The sequence below is a fragment of the Octopus bimaculoides genome, chromosome 5, assembly GCF_046866305.1.
Source record: "Octopus bimaculoides isolate indiv1 chromosome 5, ASM4686630v1, whole genome shotgun sequence".
Lineage (NCBI taxonomy): Eukaryota > Metazoa > Mollusca > Cephalopoda > Octopoda > Octopodidae > Octopus > Octopus bimaculoides.
The window spans coordinates 75,682,339-75,699,855 of NC_142932.1; the positions used below are offsets into that span (position 1 = coordinate 75,682,339).

The following is a 17,517-nucleotide window of genomic DNA, read 5'->3' on the forward strand; positions in this document are numbered from 1 at the left end:
TGTGAGGAAAGGGAGAGGAAATAAGAATCAAATACTGTTGATGTCATAAACATTTAGAAACACCAAGACTGTGAAATAATTTTTTTTTTTTTGGAACATTGAATTTTGAAGAAGATAAATTTATAAATAATAATGTTTACACTATTTTTTATAACTTTATCTGCTTTGAGACACACTATTCTAAAAAAGAATCAATATGTCACAGTTATTCATCATCATCGTTTAACGTCCACTTTCCATGCTAGCATGGGTTGGACGATTTGACTGAGGACTGGTGAAACCGGATGGCAACACCAGCCTCCAATCTGATTTGGCAGAGTTTCTACAGCTGGATGCCCTTCCTAACGCCAACCACTAAGAGAGTGTAGTGGGTGCTTATCATTATTATTGCAAATTTCGATCAGGAGAATCATTGGTGTGTTGGCTAAAATATCTAGGTATGTGGTAGCTCTTCCAGTTCATTTCATTCTTGTTTTAAATTCTGTAGCATTTCATCCTTCAATGACTGATAAAAGAAAGGGTGGGCTATGTAATTTTATGGAAGCAAGCCGGCAGAATCATTAGTGCACCAGACAGAATGCTAAGCAGCATCTCTTCTAGCTCTTTACATGCTATGTTCCAATTCTGCTGAAGTTATTTTGTTTCAGGATGATGAATGAAACACCTATGTTTCCAGAGGAGAATTATTCACACCACAAAGATGCTCCCCATGAGATGCATAAATCATCAGCCACTAAGGGACATGCTCAACTGGTTGTGGTCAAGCAACTGACAAACAAATCTGTGGTATTGAGCAGATTATTGTCATTATACCTGACTTGCCTTTCATCCTTACAGAGTCAATAAAATAAGTACCAGTTGAATTCTTGGGCTGATGTAATCGACTTCCCTCATAACCAAAATTGCTGGCCTTGTATTAAAATTTGAAATCAATATCTTTTGAAAGGTGACAAGCTGGCAGAATCAAATGTAAAGATGGACAAAATGCTGCTAAGAATTTTGTCCATCTTTACATTCTGAGTTCAAATTCTGCCATAGTTGACTTTGCCTTTCATCCTTTCAGGGTTGATGAAATAAGTAGCGCTTGTGCCTATAGTAGAAAGGATTATTATTATTATTATTATTATTATTCAGTAGTTTTATTTTTATAACGTGCTTTCACTTTACCGAGCGCAGCTCTGTGCGCCTTGGGTATGTGCTGTGGTTTGCTGCGATGCTCTTATGGTTACTGTATTGAAAGTGTTTTGCGTAGGATGTGTGCAGTGCCCAGTAGTGCAATTTTCTGTATGTTATATATATTTGTAAGTCCTGGTGTTTTTGTTATGTATTTGTCTGAATATTATTATTATTATTAAGGTGGTGAGCAGGAAAAATCATTACTGCACTGGACAAAATGCTTAACAGCATTTCTTCTGGCTTATTTATCTGAGTACAAATGCTGTTGAGGTTGGCTTTGCTTTGTATCTTTTGGGGTTGCCAATATAAGTATCAGTTGAGCAATAGGGTCGATGTAATCAACTAACTTTCTCTCACAAAATTTCAAGCCCTGTGCCAGTAGTAAAAACAACAATTATTATTATTAGTCAAATTATAGAGTACTGGATCAATCAAAACATTTTGTGGTATTTAGTTTAGATCCTTTATGTTCTGAGTTCAAATACAACTGGAATCAACTTTACTTCTCATTCGACAGAGGTTGATAAAATAAAATATCAGTCAAGTGATTAGGACAGTGAATGGTATAATCAGTAAAGTACTAGACATAAAATTTATAGTAGCATTTTTTTAATGTTGCTTTAGATCTGGAGTTCAAAATCTCATCAGAGCCAATTTTTCATTCATCAAGTCAGAATGCAGATGACAGACAGGCCATTAATAAGGGGTATCAACATGATTTTTTTTTATTTACCTTGCTATAAACAGCAGCCAAATCTCCCTTATATTAACACTCTTCAGTTAAATCAAGTTACCTTGATTTGTATCTCTCTTCCTGCTCTTCCATCAGGCTGGGTAACTATGTATCTTCTTTACTGCAGCACACCTGTTTTTGTCTTTATTCTCTCTCTCCCTGGCTAGGTAACCATGTACCTCCCTTACAGCAAGACACTTGTTTCTGTCGCTGTCTCACTATAAGTTTTCATCATCTGACACAAGATCACCTCCTCCAATGCTCCCTCCCCTCTCAAAGGATCTTTGTCTTGCAAGTTACTTGGTAACCCTGCTAGTGCTGGTGCCACTTAAAAAGCATCCAGTCCACACTGTAAAGTGGTTGGCATTTGGAAGGGCATCCAGCTGTAAAAACTATACCAAAATTGACTTCACATGTGCTTGTGCCACTTAAAATGCAGCCAGTCCACTTTGCTGGGTGGTTGGTATTAGGAAGGACATCCAGCTGTAAAAAACCCACCAAAACAGCCTGGCCAGCTCCTATCAAACAGTCCAACCCATGCTAGCATGGAAGGCGGATGTTAAATGATGATGATGATAACTTGTCTAAATGAAATAGGTGAAAAATAATGTGAATAAATAAGCATTACATTTGACATAGTAATTTGAATGTTAAAGGGTTAATACTACTGTCGATAAGAAAAAGTTGCTTTCCTTGAAGTGGGAGCCAACCTATTGCAAAGTTAACTTCCCAGTTATTGTTGAAATCTATTTACAGCTGAGTAGAGTGCAGTAACGTGAAAGGAAGAGTTTTGCTCAAGAATACAATACATCATCTGGCCCAGGAACTGAAACTATGATCTTACGACTGTAAGTGCAACACCTTTACTGTTCGGCCATGTACCTTCAGTAAAACTAAAAGAATACAGGTGTGTGTGTGTGTGCTGAAAAGTTCCTGGCTTTGGATAAAAAAAAATATAGGAGGATCAGTTAGTTAACTATAATTTTATTCAACATATTCCCCTTTCAGATTCACTTTTATTGAAGCAGTTCTTCAGTTTTTTTTAAGCCCTGTAAAAGAACTTGGGAAGGTTGGGCCTCCAACCAGGCCTTTCACAATATCCTTAAAACTAGGAACTTTTCAACACCTCTTCATATACAATGATTGTTTCCTTTAGACAAGATAGAGATGCAAATCAAAGTCACTCGATGTAACTGTAGAATGTTAATATAAGGGAGATTTGGTTGCTATTTATAGCAAAATGAATATTAAAAAATCATGTTGATACCCCTTATTAATGGCTTGAATATGTTATGTCAATTCTGACTTGGTTAACACATGGCCACTGCCATCTCTAATTCATACTCACCAACAACAGAAACATGTCTGAAAGAATTAAAAGATAATTTGATGATGATGTTGATGTGCTACATTCAAGATATCTAAAAGAAAAAGGGACAAATATAGCTATAAGGAAAACATTTTCACTTTGTTACTATTTTCATTTTACTGTCAGACACTTTGGTCAAATGTTTTTCTAATATGGCCTCAGATTAGCTAAAAACCTTGTGTTGATTTTAGAAGGTAACTGCATGGGAGCCTGTGAAAGGGCCATATTCTTTTCCTTTTTTTGATAGATATAATCTGTTGCCATTTTAGCAAAATCACATAAAAAGTACCCAGTACACTGTAAAGCGGTTGGTGCTAAGAAGGGCATCTAGCAGTAGAAACCATGGCAATGCAGAGATTGATGCTTGGCGAGGTCCTCTAGCTTACCAGTTCTTGTTTAACTAATTCTTGCCAGTATGGAAAATGGCCTCACTGATCTAACTCACCTAACCCTTGGGTATCCATCTGAGTATAAATAATTCATTTCCTCCCACCAGCCTCAGAAGCTCTGAGGTGACAGGAAAGGCATCTGGCTGTAGAAAATCTGCCTGATTCAAGCAAGCATGGAATATTGAATGTTAAAACAATAACACTGAAAAGTGATCATAGGGTCACACTCACTCCCCTTCTTCCTCTAAGCATTCCCACCTCAAAATCCCAATAAAATACTGAGGTGTTATATCAGTGGTGATTTGGGAGAGAGATGTAAGAGTGTTGGATAGATTGTCTAATAGTATTCTTTCTTCATTCTGAGTTTAAATACTTTGAGGTTGACCTCACCTTTCTTCCTTTGGCTGTGCTGGTGAGACAATAAACAAAGTACCAGTCATGCACTGATGCTAATTCTTCCCATTGTTTCTCTGTCTTCCTCTCTCTTTTCAGAAATTATTGGTTGTAGTCAGACATGGATAATGATGATCTCTGTGACACTTTGGGCAAGTTTCTTCTATTGTAGCTCCAGGCTAACCAAAACCTTGTGAGTGGATTTGGTAGATGGAAGCTATATGTGTGTGTGTAATAAGTGCCTGTACTGGTACCATGTTAAAAGCACTCCACATGCTCTGTAAAGCAGTTGGCATTAGGAAGAGCATCCAGCCAAATCAGACAGGAACCTAGTGCAGCTTGCCAGCTCTGGTCAAACTGTCCAACCCATGCCAGCATGGAAAACAGACAATAAAGGATGATGATGATGATGATGATGATTCATACACACACACACACATAAATACAAACATACATATATATATATGTGTGTATAAGCATGAACATGGAGGTGTGTGTGTGTGTGTGTGTGCATGCTACTGTTTCCTTGTCTTGATATGATATGATAGTTGTAAATGAGTGTCGCATTTAAACAAGCAGTGTTCTTTGGTTCCAGTTTACATGGGGTAACATTAACTTACTTGGAAATGGATGATGGTAGGTGACAGGAAAGGCATCTGGCTGTAGAAAATCTGCCTCAACAAATTCTGCCTGATCCATGCAAGCATGGAATATTGAATGTTAAAACAATAAATAATGATGATGATGATGAACTGGGTTGAAGATTTGGTTGGACAAGAAAAAGTAGGATGAAATCTTACCTCAGTAACATCCATTTTAAGAAATTTCATTTCAGGACGGTGTGTTTGATTTTTGTCGAGCATTTGTTTGATAACAACAGAGCTGGTATCAATGTTTATTATCCGTTTAAAACCTGCATCAAACATGTCTGCACTTAGCTGTGAGTTACCACAACCTACCATTAACACTTTATCTGTGGTTTTCACATACTTGCACAATACTGAGCAGAGGTCAGTGAATTCCCCATACCTTTTGGAAAGACAAGAAAACAAAATTAGATGCAAGGAGATTCTTAAGAATATCAAAAGGAACATAATACAATCCCATTTTAGAATGAATTTATGTCTTATAGAAAAGAGCAACCATCTCCTAACAATTATGGCATATCAATCTGAAGTTTTTCACAGTATTATTAGAATCAACTAACTGCTTACTCTAGTGTCTGTACGTGGGGTTAATTTCATATCTATCTTCTCTCAGTCATTAGACTGTGGCCATGCTGGGGCACATCCTTGAAGAATTTTTTAGTTGAATGAATTAACCCCTAGTACTAATTTTTTAAAGCTTGCCTTTATTCCAATTAAAGAATCAATAAAGAATCTAGTATAATTACTTAGTCATTTATGTTCCGGTGCCGGGAATCGAACCAGGGCCACCTGGGTGAAAGCCATGTACTTAATCATTATTAAGCTCGTGTTTGAAACTTAACCCTTTAGTATTCAAATTTTTCTGTCAAATGTAAAGCTTATTTATTCACATTGTTTTGAGTTAATTAGGTTTTATCTCGTAGCTTTAAGAGTATTATAATGTGACTGTTGCATATTTAGAATGACATTGTAGGGTAGGTTTGAGAGATGAGATATGGTTGGTTTGAACATAAAACAGATAAGATATTTGGATTGGATATGGCTAGTTTAAATACTAAAGGGTTAAATTAACATGAAAATTTGATGGAAGCTTTTAATTTAGATCACTTCAAAACAGGAAGTTTGTATCATGGAACCAGGTACAGTTTCAGACAGACTGAAAAGGTTAAACAAATATCAGGATTAGTTTTCTTACCATTCAAAAGGTTTCAGACCACGAGTTTTGAAAAATCGGTCCCAGTAGGCATTGGATCGGAAGTCTCGAGTATGATGGGGAAGTAAGTCCATTATAATAAATTAAACTGATTTCAGATGAGGACTTAAATTACTGAAAGAAGAGAGAAAATATAGTAGAAGACCAACATGGTAGATATCAAATTTTTATCAGAATATAATCACAGCAGTCTATATCTTTATAACAACTACACAGAGATAGATTTATTATCCTTCAGAAATTAGATACTGGCTTTAGATTGTTTTGGTCATCAGGCCATGTTGGCCAAGATTAAATGCATGTCTCTATATGGAGAGAAAGAGATGGGGAGACATATTAGCAAAGTGTTAAAAAAAGTAAAACTTAAATATATCAGCTTTTATGTTTGTATTTTCAAGGCTGATAAGTTGAAAAGGGGCATACACACATGCAAAAATGAAATATTCAATGGGTCTCATTATTGACTGATGCTATACTGGGGCAAAACCATAAAAACCATTGATAATAAAGAAGCACTCTAGTGAGGCATGAAATCATGACCTTTGGTTTACAAAAACTCTGCTTTAACTGCTGATCTTATAAATGGATATATATGGGTATGGTGATGCAAACAGGGAAAATAGAACTCAAAATATGAGTATATGTATATTTTTATTAATATTAAGCAGAAGCAACAGAGTGACTCAAGGGCTGAGAGTTTTATGCATTGGCATTTATCAAACTTATATCACACACACGTGTTGATTATTACAAGAGAAAGAGTGCTTTCAATACATGGTGTAGAGTATAGTTATGTTTGATTAAGTGATACCTTCTGTTTCATGTTTGACCATGATTAATCAGGTCTCTCTCTGTATACAAACATATACAAACACACACTGCAACATAGAGTCATGGTGGTCATTCCTATTATGCACAGTTATAGTTAGTTGATTTTAGTTTATATCTATATCTATCTATCTATCTTATCATGTATATTTAACAGTATATTTATAACCTGGTCACTGATACTGTTTGACCAATCTGCAAAAATTGGACTAAAGAAAAGTATGTGGATTATCTCCTCTTAGCAATAGTGAAAGTATAAAAGGTAAGTAAACACATGGTTAGTCTTGAAACAAAGCTTGAAAGGATTTAAACTAAGTGTATTATATAGCAGGATTACTGCAGTAATATAGTTTATCTTATATTATAGTCTAGTATCACACCACACTAAACCGACTCTCTTCGTGTTGGACGCCTAATAATTTTGTCTTTCCAGTTTTGTTTTAACACCTTTTTTTTACTTTCGCAAAATGTCCACCTACAATGACTACAAATCATCTATATGGCTATCAGACCTGCTAGAAATAGCAACCAACTCTCCCTTAACGAATGATAGAGATTTAGGCCACTATCTATCATTGTTTTTAAACAGCTACAAGAAAGATGTATACAAATAAATTATTGAAATAGCTTTTAAACATTTATAAGAAGGTAAGTTAGAGAAAATAATTTAAATGACATTTTCTAATGATTGATATCGGTTCATTAAGGTTGACAAGAAAATAGTTACTTGATCAGCTACAAATAGCAGTTAAATCTCCCAATAAAATGTAAAAGAACTAAAAGTTATGTCAAGCTTAAGCGAAAGTGTAAAAAGAAGAAATATTTTGGTGAAAGCGAATTTCAGGAGCTGCGAAACTAGATTAGCGTCCATCGCACATCATGATTCGACAAACTACTTATAGTAAATGGTATATAAAACGAATTTAGCATTTCTTCTTTTATTACAAACTATATTACTATGGATATAATATCGAAGACTTGATTATTTCCGACTGAAAAATAAAATTTCCTTAACGACTCTGCCACATATTTAGAGTCAATTTAAATTAGTATTTAATACCAATGTAACAAATGCTTTGCTAAAATATTTAAGCTTATTTTAGGTAACAGAAAAAAAAAAAGAAGCCCTACTAAGAATAAATAAAAATAATAATTATAATGATAATAGACAAAATAAATTTCAGCAGTTAATTCACAAATAATTTAAGTTGAGGATAATGTTTGATTTTATAAGAGATCGCTATCTCCGAATTTCGGGTTTAGCTTGCTACAATACATGTTCGTAAAGGCGGTTTACGGTAAATAATATTGGATTAGATCAAGATTCAATAGAATGCAAATGAATATATATATATATATATATATATATATAGCTGTATATGTATGTATATTTAACCTTAAAGGGTTGACATGTCCCACCATGGGTCAGCTTCTCCAGTAACGTTTGTTCTTTAATTTTAATTTAGAGAAGAGTTACACGTGCATGTTGACAATGAAGGGAGATAAACAACAATTTACAACTAGTAACTTGCTGGTGATTTCCCCTTTGATTGCTAGCTTCAGACTAGGAGGAGTTCCGTTACATCGTTACATCCGACGGAAGGATCCTGACAAACCAGGTGATTGAACGATTAATCAAGTATTCGAGTAGTTAATTGGTTAGCTAAATGACAAATAATAGCTGTTACAAATTTAGGTACAAGGGAAACAATTATGAGGGAATTAGTTACTCAATCGATGCTATCGAACCCGTCAACCCCGAAGGGATGAAAAGATTTGAATCCATAACGTAAAAAGCCGGGTAAAATAGCACAAGCCAAAGCATATTTTTCAGACGCTGTAACTCTGTACGTGCCTTTCTGATTTGCAAAACTGTTCCTCGGTTTCAAATCAATAATCGTAAAAAGTAAATTCCAAAACGAAATACGTTTCTATTAAAATGACTTGTTTATCAGTGTTGTTCCTGTTATTTAGTTCCAGATGAGCCATAATCTTGACGTTTTGTAAAAGATAATATACCCATGACCATCATACACTGCATTTAATATATCTTTACTTATCTTTTCAAAGTTTTTAGAGTATGATTGCAGGGAGATTTTTGCGATATTTCTAACTCTTCGAGTGAGGATATAAAGGATCTTTCGTTGACTCGAGCAGTGTGTGACTATTATTTCTAGTAAAAAGGGTGTCTGTGCAAAGGCTCTCTAGTGACTACAGAAGAAATATTTTAATCTTTCGGTTATTAGTTTTTTTAGTACCAAGCTGGTCTCTTCTCTTTAGTTGCCATATTTGTAAAGACATACGATGTCAATGGATTTCAGTTAATTTTGAAAATAATCGAAGATTGGGAGAAGTTAAATAAAATAACAATTACATCGTGAAAAACCATTTTAGACATTAAAAACAGGCCGCCGTGGAACGACGAAAAATTTCTACTTTTACTTTGTAGTAGCTGAATACAAAAGAAGGGGTAGTATTCATAGCCAGTTCGGTGTTCTCTGAGACTGGGGAGATCGACACAATTAATGTTCGAATACACCACTTATAGTCAACACTTGCGGGAAAGACATGAGTTATGGGAATTCCAGTGGGGCGGTGTTCTGGGAAAGAAAGGATAGGTATAAGGATAAGTGCGGGATCCGGTGGGGATTGAACAAGTGAGAAGGAGAAACGAGTAGGGCAGGAATATTTGAGTGATAATCTAAGTCCAGTCAACTCTGAGGAGCAGCGACCATTATAGAAACAGTAGAAACATTTGAGGGAGGAGGCAGCATACGTCTGGGCCGGAGGCTGGAATATGTCCTTGAGTGACTTCATGCCAATCGGTCTGGTAGCCTTTTCTGGATGCGATTTAGGATGTCTGTAAAGGCCTCTGTCCTTCGGAGTTGGCTGGTCTTGTGTCTTCTCCTTCTCTCGTTACTCTTGTTGTTCACCCCACCAAGCACCACACTGATCACTTATCCGAGTCCTTTCTCCTTGGAATATCACCTCTCTGAAAAATCGTCGCCACTCATGTCATCCCTGTAGATGTCGCCTCGCAATAGTTTAAACAGAATATTAACAGCATCGAAACTAACAGGTCACGAAGTACCTACAAAGTTCACGGGAATTATTCCTTCCTTTATATCCAAAAACAACAACTACAATAACAGGCATCAGCCCTCCATTGAGGGCATTACCCCAGTTTCGGAGTGTCAATAATAGTTGGAGACTGAAGCACCTTCTGGCCGTGAAGAGAAAGGATAGAAGCTGAAATGTGGTCATAGCAATTTAAGGATGTGCTTTCGCCAGAAATTCTTGATGATATTGAGGTCCTAAATTTGGGGCGATTTTGAGGGCTCTGGTTGCGTGCTGCTCATGTTTAAGGGAAGTGAGATGTAATGATGTTTACTCGGTATGAGTAGTGCCTGTGTTTGCTTGCTGTTCAAGAGACAATACAGGTAAATCCTCATTAGAAGATGCTTTCAAAGTCGCCGTCAATGATGTTAGTACGAGTTTAACGTATAATGTCTAATTTGCATATGGTTACATGGTTAAAGATAGCTAGGAAAGAACAAAGGGTTGTATCATTATTATTTTCAAATTTTGGCGCAAGGCCATCAAGTTCGGGGGTGGGGTTAAGTCGATTACATCGATCCCAATGCCCAACTGATACTTAATTTATTGACTCTGAAAGGATGAAAGGCAAAGTCGATCTTGGCTGAATTTGAACTCAGAACGTAAGGACGGACGAAATGCCACTAAGCATTTTGTTTGGCGTGCTAACGATTCTGTCAGTTCATTGCCTTTAGTCGAAAGAAAATATTAATTTTATCAAAGGCGGTAGTTCGGCAGAATCGTTAACGCTTCGGACAAAATGTTTTGCATGAATTTTTCTGGCTCTTTATGTGCTGAGTTTAAATCTCCACATTTTACTTCTCGATTTTACTTGTTGCGGTTATTTCTGTAAGAGTGGGCAGCAACCTGTTGCCAACTGTTGCCAAAAATATCACACGGTCTCCTTCCACGATAATTAATACCAAAGCACTAATCTCAAAATCCACGCTGTCTCCAAAAGAGTAATTTTCTGAGCATGTTCTACCCTCAGGTCAATCCCAATTTCTCAAGCCTGGTTGTTCGTGCTCCCAATGCCCCTACAGCTACTGGGATGATAGTTACTCTCTCCATTGCCCACATTCGCACAATTTCATCTTTTAGTAGTTTGTATTTTTCATTCATTTCCAGCTCTTTATCACCCATGCGTGCGTCCCAAGTTATGGCAATATCTATGATTTTTAAGGCGGCGAGCTGGCAGAAACGGTTAGCACGCCGGGCGAAATGCTTAGCGGTATTTCGTCTGCCACTGCGTTCTGAGTTCAAATTCCGCCGAGGTCGACTTTGCCTTTCATCCTTTCGGGGTCGATAAATTAAGTACCAGTTACGCACTGGGTCGATATAATCGACTTAATCCGTTTGTCTGTCCTTGTTTGTCCCCTCTGTGTGTAGCCCCTTGTTGGCAGTAAAGAAATAGGTATTTCGTCTGTCTTTACGTTCTGAGTTCAAATTCCGCCGAGGTCGACTTTGCCTTTCATCCTTTCGGGGGCGATAAATTGAGTAGCAGTTGCGATCTAATCGACTGGCTCTTTCCTCCAAAATTTCAAGCCTTGTGCCTAGAGTAGAAAAGAATATCTATGATTTTTGTTTCCTTCTTTCTTTTATTCATTACAACAACGTCTGGTCTCTGAGCGTCAATCACTGAGTCATACTGGATTGTAAAATCACATAAAATCAGTCATTGTTCTCGGTGGTGCCTTTTGGCTTATGTTCGTACCATTTCCGTATTCTTTCAAGACTATACTTCTTACACAATCTCCAGTGAACAAACTTAACCACTTATCGTGCTTTCATCATCATCATCATCATCATCATCATCATTTCGTTTTATTTTCTTTTGTTATTAAAATTTGATGAGCGTTTAAATGTTCTAATTGCTACTTAGATTTTAATTAATGTTGAATATTAGAAAGTCTTTGGTTCTAAACATTATAGATTTAATCACACACCTGGAACAATAATACAAAAGATCAAATAAATTGGAAATTTACCGTGAGACGCGCCACTGCTTTGAATAGTTGTCCAGCTGGTTTATGGAGAAGAGGGATGTGCCTTTCAGAACCATATTGTCTTGCTTTTTCTCGATACAGTTAACACTTTTAATGGGCTTCACTGTAAGAGTGAGAGGGAGAGGGAGAGAGTGAGTGAATGAGAAAGAGGGAAAGAAAGAAAGAGAGAGAGAAAAAGAGTTGATTGAGCGAGATAGAATGAGAGAGAGAGGCGGGAGAAAGTGTGAGAGAGAGCGAGAGAGAGAGAACGAGAACAAAGGAGAAAGAGAGATAGTGAGAGAGAGAGAGACAGTGTGAGAGAGAGAGAGAGAGAGCCAAAGAGGAGCGAGTGCGAGAAAGAGGCGAGCAAGACGGAGAGTGAGAGAGAGAGAGTGTGTGAGAAAGAGGGAGAAAGAGAGAGAGAGAGAGGTGAGAGAGGAAGGAAGAGAGAGAGAGACACAATGAAAGAAAGTGAAAGCGAGTGAGATAGAGTAAGAGACAGAGAGAGAAAGAGAGAGAGAGAGAGAGCGTGTGTGTATAAGAGAGGGGAGAGAGAGGAGACGAGCGTAACAAAACAGAAAGTGAGAGAGAAAGCTTGAAGGGAAAGGGAGAGAGGGCAGAGAGAGTGTGTGTATGTGTGTGTGAGAGAGAGAGAGTGTGTGTGTGTATGTGTGCTTGTGCGTGCGCGTGTGTGCGAAAGAGAGGGAGCGTTTGTAAAAGACAAGATATGTGTGTTTTGTGTTGACAGTAATATTTTGTTATAAGTTTTGGCACCAGGCCAGCAATTTTAGGGAGAAGGAGTTAATCCATTTCGCAGATCTCAGTACTTGACTGATATTTCATTTTATCGAACTTGAAAGAATGAAAGGTAAAGGTGAACTCGGCGGGAATTTGAATTCAGAACGTAAAGCATTTTGTCCGACGTGCTTAACGATCCAACCAGCTTGCCACTTTTGGGTTGGTAGTGACATAGAACAACGGATCCTAACCCTGGTTCCATAGATACCTGGAGCCCCACATAAGTAATACTACTAAGGATCTGTGATATGAGTTCAAATTTCGCTATAGACTTTTCAAAAGCCTCGTTTCTGGTGGAAAATTCATTTAAATAATGTCTGAGAACCCTTGATAAAGAGTAGGATCGATAAAGCGGTCACTATCGACCCCTTGGGGTCTACGAGCTACCATGCCAGCATGAATGTCCTTTGGGGACTAAACCATTTTTCTGCAGGTGCTTGATAACATCAGGGTGCCAAATTTTGTACATTTTCAAGAGAAGTCGTTATTAGTTACTTTTGAAGTCAGTTTACCCGGAAAGAAACAATGCAGCTATTAATAAAAGGATTGAAATTAATGTATGCAAGATTTCACAGCTCTGACATCACTCCTTCGTAGCCAATTTACGAATTTTTCCGTCCATCCTCGTATGTGGTTATTCAAGCGAGCGATAAACAGTGAAACGATTTGGAGTATTGAAGGTGCTGAATTATAAGCGAACTGAATCGGAGAGAGCGTAGTAATTTAAAGTTAAAAGACATTACTTTCCAGCCATATATTGATAAAATTACTAGTATTCACCAAACATATTTCATACAAAAAACTCCAATGATACCAATATAATATCACTGAATTCCAGCTGGCAGAATCGTTATCACACCGGGAAAAATGCTTAGCGGCATTTCGCCGAGTTCAACTCTGCCTTTACTCCTTTCGGGATCGATAAAAGAAGTACCATTTGAGCACTGGGGTCGCTATAATCGACATGACTCCTGTCCTGAAATTACTGGTCTTGTGCTAAAATTTGAAACGAATATAATACCATTGAATTTTTATTGTTCTTCATCAATTTTGTTAAGTATTTTCGTTAAATTTCTTTAAATATTTCTTTTCCAAATGCAATACAAATAAAAGAATAAAGAGAATATTGTTTTTAAATCAAGAACATTTTTCTTATCATACTTTTAATTTTAAGTTAGAAATTTGCATGATGGTGGGTGGGGGGTCGATAAGTTATCAATGGTTCCACGAAGGAATTAATAATAAAAGAAGCTTGCCAACCTCTGATAAAGAGTTTCACAGATGAAAAATATTGAGGTAAGGACTGTGTCCTCCAACCAATGTGTTTCACAGTACCTGGCGTCAGATTTCCACAGATCGACGGCCAGTGTATATACATACATACATATACATATATATCGTCGTCGTCGTCGTCGTTTAACGTCCGCTTTCCATGCTAGCATGGGTTGGACGATTTGACTGAGGACTGGTGAAACCAGATGGCTACACCAGGCTCCAATCTGATTTGGCAGTGTTTCTACAGCTGGATGCCCTTCCTAACGCCAACCACTCAGAGAGTGTAGTGGGTGCTTTTACGTGTCACCCGCACGAAGGCCAGTCAGGCGGTACTGGCAACGGCCACGCTCATCTCGCTCGAGAAACCTCATGTGTCACCCGCACAAGAGCCAGTCCAGGGGCACCAGCAACGATCCCGCTCGAAAATCCCACAACAACCCCACACAAGAGCCAGTTCAGGGGCACCGGCAACGATCTCGCTCCAAGAAATTTCATGTGTCACCAGCACAAGAGCCAGTCCAGGGGCACTGGCAACGATCCCGCTCGAAAAACCTCATGTGTCACCCGCACAAGTGCCAGCCCAGGGGCACCGGCAACGATCCCGCTCGGAAGATTTCATGTGTCGCCCGCACATGAGCCAATCCAGGGGCACTGGCAACGATCCCGCTCGAAAGATTTCATGTGTCGCCCGCACATGAGCCAGTCCAGGAGCACTGGCAACGATCCCGTCCCGCTCAAAACATTTGATGTGTCACTCGCACAAGAGCCAGTCCAGGGGCACCGGCAACGATCTCGCCCGAAAAACCTCATGTGTCACCCGCACAAGAGTCGGCCCAGGGGCACCGGCAACGATCTCGTTCGAAAGATTTCATGTGTCGCCCGCACATGAGCCAGTCCAGGGGCACTGGCAACGATCCCGCTCAAAACATTTCATGTGTCACCTGCACAAGAGCCAGTCCAGGGGCACTGGCAACGATCTCGCTCGAAAGATTTCATGTGTCGCCCGCACATGGGCCAGTCCAGGGGCACCGGCAACGATCGCGCTCGAAAAACCTCATGTGTCACCCGCACAAGAGACGGCCCAGGGGCGTCGCCCGCACATGAGCCAGTCCATGGGCACTGGCAACGAACCCGCTCAAAACATTTCAAGTGTCACCAGCACAAGAATCAGTCCAGGGGCTCTGGCACGATCCCGCTCGAAAGATTTCATGTGTCGTCCGCACATGAGCCAGCCCAGGGACACCGGCAACGATCCCGCTCGAAAGATTCATGTGTCGCCCGCACATGAGCCAGTCCAGGGGCACTGGCAACGATCCCGCTCGAAAGATTTCATGTGTCGCCCGCACATGAGCCAGTCCAGGGGCACCGGCAACGATCTCGCTCGAAAAATTTCATGTGTCACCCGCACATGAGCCAGTCCAGGGGCACCGGCAACGATCTCGCTCGAAAAAACCTCATGTGTCACCCGCACAAGAGCCAGCTCAGGGACACCGGCAACGATCTCGCTCGAAAGATTTCATGTGTCGCCCGCACATGAACCAGTCCAGGGGCACTGGCCACGAACCCGCTCGAAAGATTTCATGTATCGCCCGCACAAGAGCCAGTCCAGGGGCACTGGCAAATATATATATCTGTAAAAATATGTGACACTTATTCGGTAGCCATGATAAAACTCCGAGTTTCGGATGCCGGAGTGGGAGCCCACGCCAACATCTCTTCAGTTATCCGACCATTGAAAAGTGTCACATATTTTTACAGATAAATTCCTCTATTTACATAATATCGAGGTCTCTTTCTTTCTTTTGTTGTCCTTCCTATCAACGCACACACACACACACACACACACACACAGGTACACACACACACATATAAAGTTCAAAGGTGAGATCAAAACAACTGTTTCTGGGAGCTCCATAGTACATAATGATGTTTGTAGATTGATTCTAGCATAGGATTAGACGAGCCTCCGTCTTCAGGGAAGAGAACTTACATTCGAGGTATTAAAGGAAATAAGTTCAAAGATGTTCCCTCTTAGGTCAACTTTGCCTTGCATTCTCTCGGAGTCGATAAAATAAAGTACAAGTTAATAACTGGGGTCGATGTAATCAACTAACCCTATCCCCCCGAACATTACTGGTTTTGCGCCAAAAAATTTGAAAGAATTATTGTTCGAGATATAGATAGTAGAATCAGTAGGAGATCACGTAGACTACCTTGTGGTATTTAGGTGGATCGTCATACTCTGTGATTCCCCTCACTGGATCATCTGACCTACCTGGCAAGCTCGTCAAGATCATAGATACTTTTCTTTTCGTGACTAAAATGGTACTCCGTCGGTTACGACGACGAAGGTTCCATTCGATTCGATTAACGGAACTGCCTGATCGCGAAATTAACGTGCACGTGGCTGAGCACTCCACAGACACGCATACCTTTAAAATAGCTTTCAGGGAGATTCAGCGTGACACCGAATGTGACAAGGCTGGCCCTTTGTATTACTGGTACAGCTCATTTTTGTCAGGTATGGAGCAAAGTGAAATAAAGTATCTTGCTCAAGAACACACCGCGCCGCCAGGAATCGAACTTACGACTTTCCGATCGTGAGCCGAATACCCTAGCCGCTAAGCCACGCGTCTTTCTGACTATTGAACAAAGTATAAACCGAAGTGTTGCCTTCCAGTTTGATAATAAAATTATCAGTCAAATACTGGGATTAATTTCGCAGAATTTCACCAAGTTCCTACTAAAAACGAATTCTGGATAGGTGAAAGAAATTGGTAGATAGAGAATTGGTAGAACATTGGGCTAAAATAGTCGTAGAATAGACTGAGTAAAATAGATAGGTACTGTCTGGAGGCTAGGACTCAAAGAGCCAGTTACTCAGTTTCTATGACGTATAAGTAACCAAGATCGGAGTATGGCTCCTGTGTGGGACGCCAGTCCGTTGTAGGGTTACTAATTTTCAGCCGAGTCAGCTGGAGTAACGTGAAATGAAGCGTTTGTCTCAAGAACAAAAGGCACCACTTGATCCGGGAATCGAAACCACGACCTTGCGACTGTATAGCACTCTAATCACTAGGTCACACGTCTTCCACAACGACAGAGACCTTATTTCTATATAGTATGTAGGACGCTCCTACGTTGCATTTCCCCTCCCTCATATGACTAATTTAAGGCAGTAGGGTAGATTTGGTTGCTATTTCTGGAAGGTGAGCCGACTCGGTAGTCAATACATGGCATTTATCTTAGTAGGCTAATTGCCGAGAATTTCCCACCGAGATTATTATAATTGTTATTCAAATTAGTCATTATTTGATAGAACAATTCTAAATAAGGAAGTATTTCAGCTATCGAGTTACGTTGTGCATTCTAAAACTAGTGAGCTTGTAGATGGTCGCTAGGTCAGCCAAAAATAGAAGTCAAAGTTTCCCATTTTCCGTAAATCCCATAGAATCACCGTGGAAAAAGGACATATTTAAATATACACCCATTTTCTACAGCGGTACTGTGTGCTTCAAGTTCTAAACGTGATGGTCACAAATGGAACAATGCTGAGCAAATTTCTGAAAGGAGAGTAGAAACGTAAAGCTATGAACATTCCAAACTCTGCATATA

At 39.2% G+C, this 17,517-nt stretch overlaps 1 protein-coding gene across 2 annotated transcripts in view; it reads right to left on the bottom strand.

Annotated features, from left to right (window-relative positions):
* LOC106867533 (eEF1A lysine and N-terminal methyltransferase) overlaps positions 1-11,962 on the bottom strand; it is a 34,680-nt gene extending 22,718 nt beyond the window's left edge. The window contains exons 1-3 of one of the 2 annotated variants that reach the window (XM_014912431.3): positions 11,833-11,962; positions 5,903-6,034; positions 4,861-5,089 (exon numbers count right to left, since the gene is read on the bottom strand). In XM_014912431.3, coding sequence (XP_014767917.1) covers positions 4,861-5,089; positions 5,903-5,994 — 321 coding nt within the window. In that variant the 5' untranslated portion in view covers positions 5,995-6,034; positions 11,833-11,962. Of the gene's footprint in view, positions 1-4,860; positions 5,090-5,902; positions 6,035-8,144; positions 8,280-11,832 lie in introns of those variants that run through there. The other variant, XM_014912430.3, reaches the window with a different exon arrangement.
* Positions 11,963-17,517: the final 5,555 nt, after the last annotated feature.